This window comes from Sapajus apella, unplaced genomic scaffold, assembly GCF_009761245.1.
Source record: "Sapajus apella isolate SASKATOON/1434 unplaced genomic scaffold, GSC_monkey_1.0 scaffold1827, whole genome shotgun sequence".
NCBI lineage: Eukaryota > Metazoa > Chordata > Mammalia > Primates > Cebidae > Sapajus > Sapajus apella.
The window spans coordinates 1-6,464 of record NW_022438753.1 but is presented as its reverse complement, the minus strand read 5'-3'; the positions used below and the strand labels follow the sequence as shown (position 1 = coordinate 6,464).

General features: G+C 59.5%; 1 protein-coding gene across 1 annotated transcript in view; it reads left to right on the top strand.

Moving 5' to 3' along the window:
• Window positions 1-6,095, top strand: part of LOC116547001 (phospholipid-transporting ATPase IK-like) — a gene marked incomplete at its 3' end in the record, with an annotated part of 12,051 nt that extends 5,956 nt beyond the window's left edge. Inside the window, exons 9-16 of the mRNA XM_032273104.1 lie at window positions 723-798; window positions 1,187-1,286; window positions 1,419-1,800; window positions 2,150-2,373; window positions 3,505-3,588; window positions 5,174-5,413; window positions 5,578-5,716; window positions 5,963-6,095. Of these exons, the coding sequence (XP_032128995.1) occupies window positions 723-798; window positions 1,187-1,286; window positions 1,419-1,800; window positions 2,150-2,373; window positions 3,505-3,588; window positions 5,174-5,413; window positions 5,578-5,716; window positions 5,963-6,095 (1,378 nt within the window). The remainder of the gene's footprint in view (window positions 1-722; window positions 799-1,186; window positions 1,287-1,418; window positions 1,801-2,149; window positions 2,374-3,504; window positions 3,589-5,173; window positions 5,414-5,577; window positions 5,717-5,962) is intronic.
• Window positions 6,096-6,464: the final 369 nt, after the last annotated feature.

Genomic DNA, 6,464 nt, shown 5'->3' with positions numbered 1-6,464 from the left:
CAAAAAAAAAAAAAAAAAAACAAAAAAAAACAAAAAAAAAAACCCAGAAGAGTGATTCTCAGGGTGGCCTCTCTTGGGCAGGAGCCAGCCCAGGCAAAAACAGTAAGTTTTTTCCTTCTGATTTAAAAAGATACTAAGGCCGGGCACAGTGGCTCATACCTATAATCCCACCACTTTGGGAGCAAAGGCGGGTGGACCACCTGAGGTCATAGTTTGAGACCAGCTTGGCCCACATAGAGAAACCCTGTCTCTACTAAAAATAAGATAATTAGCGAGGCGTGTTGGCACATGCCTGTGATCCCAGCTACTCAGGAGGCTGAGGCAGGAGAATCGCTTGAACCTGGGAGGCGGAGATTGCACCACTGTACTCCAGCCTGGGCAACGAGAGTGAAACTCCGTCCCAAAAAAAAAAAAATAAAATAAAATAAATTAAGACATTGTGCGTTCCTGAAGGCACCGTGGGTCCTAGGCCATGTGCCTGATGATCCTGGCCTCAGACACATCCCTGGGCAGTCCAGGACCAGCCAGAACTGCAGCCCGAATCTCAGGGCTGGCTCTCATTGGCCAGCCTTGGTTACAAACCCTTCTCTGAACCAATCACTATGGCCAGGGGATGGGGCATTCGGCTGCCATTGGTCAGGGTCGGGTTCACCGGGCAGAGTGGGCGTGGCCCCCGCCACCAGCGCAGGGCCCCAGACGTGCTGCGCGGGTCTGGTTTGCAGAGACGGCTGTGAACATCGGCTTTGCCTGCGAGCTGCTGTCAGAGAACATGGTCATTCTGGAGGAGAAGGAGATCACGTAAGAAATGGGGGTTGGGGGTGAGCAAGGGGGGTGGGGAGGTGAGGACAAGGGGCACCCAGGTGCATTCCTCAAAGGACGGGGAGCCTGAGGCAAAGTGAGAAGAGGGGGATTGAGAGGGGAGAGAAGGGTAGAAGGAGGGAGTCAGAGCGTGGGCATGGAAGGAGAGTGGAGGGGACAGCGAGGGTACAGTAGAGGGAGAGGGCTAGAGGCAGAGGAGAGGGAGGAGCGGGGGAGGGGGGGGAAGAGGGGGGAGGAGGTGGGGCAGAGGAGGGAGGAGGGCGAAGGGAGGGGCAGTGGAGCCTGGGGGAAGTGGGAAGAAGCCCGCCCTCCCTCCCTTCCTCCCTCCCTCCCTTCCTCCCCTGACCTGTGGCCCTTGCGCCTGCAGCCGGATACTGGAGTCCTACTGGGACAGCAACAGCAACTTTCTCACCAAGAAGTCCCTGTCCGGGGTCAACCTGGCCTTGGTCATCAATGGAGACTTCCTGGTGAGTGTCACCAGGGTGGATGGGGGTCCCGGCACCAGGGAGGGGCCTGGAGGAGCTGCATGGGCCGAGCGGGGCCAGTCTGGCCTGGAGGCCATGGCCCCTGGCATAGTCCCCTCCCCGCTGGCTGGCCAGGACAAGCTACTTGTGTCCCTGCGGAAGGAGCCTCGCGCCCTGGTGCAGAACGTGAACGTGGACGAGGAGTGGCAGGAGCCTGCCCAGTCCAGGAGGGACTTCCTCCACGCCCGGCGCCTGTCCCTGATGTTCCGGAGCTTCGGGATCCCGCTGGCCCCGCCGGCCCCGCCACCGCCGCAGTCCCAGGACTCCGGAGGCCGCTGCACCTCCGAGGTGCTACAGGAGCGCACCTTTGTGGACCTGGCGTCCCACTGCCAGGCGGTCATCTGCTGCCGCGTGACGCCCAAACAGAAGGCCCTGATCGTGGCGCTGGTGAAGAAGTACCACCAGGTGGTGACCCTGGCCATCGGGGATGGCGCCAACGACGTCAACATGATCAAGAGTGAGTGGCAGCCGCGGGGCTGGGGTGCCTGGGGCAAGTTGGGGCGGCCAGTGGGGGGATGGTGGGGCTGGGACAGGTGGGGGGTGCCTGAGGAGGATAGCGGCAGGCCTAGGGGGCCTGGGGTGGGGGGGCAGCTGATGGGGGATGACAGGGCTGGGAGGGCTTGCGGCCAGTTGGGGGGGCCTGATGGGGCCAGTGGGGGGGGAGGGGGGGGGACCTGGGGCAGGTGGGGGACAGCCGATAAGGGGGCAGAACGGTGTGGGGGCCTGGGTTGGGTGGGGAGGGACTGGTTGGGACTGGAGGGACTGGGGGGGCCTGGGGACTCTGACCAGCTGCCTGTGCCCTGCAGCTGCAGACGTGGGCGTGGGGCTGGCGGGCCAGGAGGGCATGCAGGCGGTTCAGAACAGCGACTTCGTGCTGGGCCAGTTCCGCTTCCTGCAGCGCCTCCTGCTGGTGCACGGCCGCTGGTCCTACATGCGCATCTCCAAGTTCCTGCGCTACTTCTTCTACAAGACCATGGCCAGCATGATGGTGCAGGTCTGGTTCGCCTTCTACAACGGCTTCACCGCGCAGGTGCGCCCCGCCCAGGCTGCTCCATGGCCAGGGCCTCCGGGGGGGGCCACGCCCCTCCCATAGACCCCAGGAGCCCTGCTGGGTGTCCTGAGAACCCCAGGACCCTCAGTGGCCAGGGCTTGCCTGAGGCCACATGGCAAGGCTGAATTAGTAGAGGCCTAGAGACCAGGTGAAGGGAGGTGACGGTCCCTGTCTAGCTCTGTGCCCAACACCATCCAGGACATTTGCTTTGCTTTGCCTTGTTTTGAGACAGAGTCTTGCTCTGTCACCCAGGCTGGAGTGCAGTGGTGCGATCTCAGCTCACTGCAGCCTCTGTCTCCCGGGTTCAAGTGCTTCTCCTGCCTCAGCCTCCTGAGTAGCTGGGATTACAGGAGTGCGCCACCACGTCCGGCTGATTCTTCTATTTTTAGTAGAGATGGGGTCTCACCATGTTGGTCAGGCTGGTCTGGAACTCCTGACCTTGTGATCCGCCTGTCTCGGCCTCCCACAGTGTTGGGATTCATGGTGTGAGCCACAGCGCCTGGCTTTGGTTTTACTTTTTTATTTCTAGATTTTTAAAATGGAATTGCTTTCTAGTTTTGTTTGTTTTGAGACAGAGTCTCTCTCTGTCCCTCAGGCTGGCGTGCAATGGCATGATGTCAGCTCACTGCAGCTTCCGCCTCCTGGGTTCAAGTGATCCTCCTGCCTCAGCCTCCTGAGTAGCTGGGATTACAGGTGCGCGCCACCACGCCCAGCTAATTTTTGTATTTTTAGTGGAGACGGGGTTTCATCATGTTGGCCATGCTGGTCTCGAACTTCTGGCCTCAAATGATGTGCCCACCATGGCCTCCCAAAGTGCTGAGATTACAGGCGTGAGCCACCATACCTGGCCTGCATGGCTTTTTCGATGACGTCCAATTAAAACAAAAGCGTAGAGGTGCTGTAATGAGGGAATGTGATGGTGCTTTCCTCCCTCCCTTCATCTTTCCCGCCTTTATCAGGCTGCACTTTACCCCATCCCAGTCCCGCCTCCAACCCTGAGTGTAACTCGACTTTCTACCTCACCTGGAGCCCTCCCTGGGTGCCTGCTGGGCAGGTTCCTTGAGTGCCTGAAGGCTGACTTGTTCTCCTTGCCCTTTTTCCCTGGCTCAGCCCCTGTACGAAGGATGGTTCCTGGCCTTCTACAACCTCCTCTACAGCACCATTCCAGTTCTCTACATTGGGCTCTTTGAACAGGTGAGCAGGGTGAGGCCAGGCCTCCCTTCCAGGTCTCTGCTCATCCTCTCCTCCCGGAGGCCTGGTTCTGGAGTGGGCCTGGGAGACCTTCAGGTCTTGGGGTGGTGTTCGGAGGGTCTGGTCCAGCACCTCTCCCCGCCCACTGCCACCCAGCTCCTCCTGTGTGTGGGAGCCCATCCGTGCAATGAGGGGAGGGGATCAGAACAGAGGACCCTGCTAGGTTTATCACCCCCCAGGCCCAAGAGGCCCTGGCTACGTGATCTGGAGACGGGAGGGTGGGTCATAGGGAACGTCTCAGGTGATGGAAGTGTCCCACACCTACGCAACTCAGCACAGAAGCCACCGGCTACACGTGGCCAACGAGGAGCGCTTGTGCTGTGGGCAGTGCGACCCGGGGGCTGGATTTCACATCTGACTTCACGTTTGCTAGAGTGTTTCTTTTTGTGTGCGTGAAACAGGGTCTCCGTGGCCCAGGCTGGAGTGCAGTGGCACGACCTCAGCTCACTGCAACCTCTGTCTCCCGGTTCAAGCTGTTCTTCTGCCTCAGCTTCCCAAGTAGCTGGGATTACAGGCGTGAGCCACCACGCTTGGCCAATTTTTTTATTTTTAGTAGAGATAGGGTTTTGCCATGTTGGCCAGGCTAGTCTGGAACTCATGACCTCAGGTGATTCTCCTGCCTCGGCCTCCCCAAGTGCTGGGATTACAGGGTGAGCCACTGTGCCCGGCCGTGCTGGAGTCGTTAACTGTGGTGGACTGCAGATCACATAAACTGCTACCGTCTCAGCCAGACTTCCGCATGCAGCTCAGCACAACCAGTGCATTCGTGTGGCCACATGACCCACCTCCAGAGCTCTTTCCATCTCATTTTATTGTATTCTGTAGACGAAGTCCCATTCTCTCACCCAAGCTGGAGTGCAGTGGTATGATCACAGCTCATGGCAGCCTCCGCTCCTGGGCTCAGGTGATCCTCCTGCCTCAGCCTCCCGAGTAGATGAGACTACAGGTGGATACCACCTCACCTGGCTACTTTAAAGATTTTTTAGGCCGGTGTGGTGCTCACAGGTGTAATCCCAGCACTTTGGGAGGCTGAGGCGGGTGGATCACAAGGTCAGGTGTTTGAGACCAGCCTGGCCAACATTGTGAAACCTCGTCTCTGCTAAAAATATAAAAATTAGCCTGGCGTGGTGGCTGGTGCCTGTAATCCCAGCTACTCAGGAGGCTGAGGCAGGAGAATTGCATGAACCCAGGAGGCGGAGATTGCAGTGAGCTGAAACTGTGCCACTGCACTCCAGCCTGGGTGACAGAGTGAAGCTCCATTTCCAAAAAATAAAACATGTTTTTAGAGATAGGGGGTCTCACTATGTCATCTAGGCTGGCCTCGAACTCCTGGCCTTAAGCGATCCCTGACCTCCCAAATTGCTGAGATTGCAGGTGTGCGCCACCGTGCCTGGCCTTACTTTAATTCAGCTAAACTCCAGGAGCCACACAGAGAGTGGCTACCCGATTGGCCTGCCGGAGGAGGTCCCGACCTCTGTTGGGTGTCCCCACCCCCAACCCAATCCCAGGAGCCTCCCCTTTCCCCCAGGACATGAGTGCGGAGCAGAGCCTGGGGAAGCCGGAGCTGTACGTGGTGGGGCAGAAGGATGAGCTCTTCAACTACTGGGTCTTCTTCCAAGCTGTCGCCCACGGCATGGCCGCCTCTCTGATCAACTTCTTCATGACGCTGTGGATCAGCTGGGACACGGCGGGGCCTGCTAGCTTCAGCGACCACCAGTCTTTTGCGGTCGTGGTGGCCCTGTCCTGCCTGCTGTCCGTCACCATGGAGGTGGGCAAGGTCCCCCCTCCCGGGGACCTCGGACTTGGCCATCGAGGTCTCCTCCCCGGGGACCCCTGCTCTGGGGGCCTTGCCAGCGCGCTTCCTGGACCCCGGGGGCTGGAGTCCGGCTGCAAGCTCCGCTGGGCCGGGCTGACCCCAGGCTGCCCTTGCAGGTCATTCTCATCATCAAGTACTGGAGTGCCCTGTGTGTGGTCAGCATCCTTCTCAGCCTGGGTTTCTATGCTGTCATGACAACCACCACCCAGTGCCTCTGGCTCTTCAGAATGGCCCCCAAGACCTTCCCATTTCTGTGTGAGCCCCCGTGGGGAAGTGGGGCGGGCGGTCACCATGCAGAAGGCCCCCTTGGGAAAGGTCGCTGGTTGCCCCTGACAGTTGTCCAGCCAAGTCTCCTGGGGAAGGGGCTCCTTTAGGACCGGGCACAAAGGTGCAAAGGTGCTCCATGGCCTGGGGGTGTCCTCAGAGCTGGGGGCAGCACAGGCGGCATCCCCCAGCAGGTCCCGAGCAAGCTTACCTGTGACCCCCCCGCCCCGTCCCCAGACGCCGATGTCAGCGTGCTGTCCTCCCCGTCCATCCTGCTGGTGGTCCTGCTCAATGTGTCCTTGAACACCCTGCCTGTCCTGGGCCTCCGAGTCATCTTCCAAGCCCTCAGGAAGGCGCGTGCCGAGGTGAGGTGGGCCTAGGCCTGGGGTCCTCACCTGACACCTTCCAGGGCCCTGGTGGGGCAGCCCCGCAGGGTGGGCATAGGGGCTGCTCTGGGCCCTCCAAGATGCAGGGCTGGGGCAGAGCTCCCGACACATGCCCAGTGCCCCTGGGGGCCAGGAAGAGAGACCTCACTCCCCAGACACAGCAGCAGAGAGCACCCAAAGGCTCTCTGATCTGTCAGAATCTTCAGGCTTTTAATTAATTAATTAATTTTTATATTTTGAGGCAGGGTCTTGCACTGTTGCCCAGGCTGGAGTGCAGTGGCACGATCTCGGCTCTCTGCAACCTCTGTCTTCCGGGTCCAAGCGATTCTCCTGCCTCAGCCTCACGGGATTAT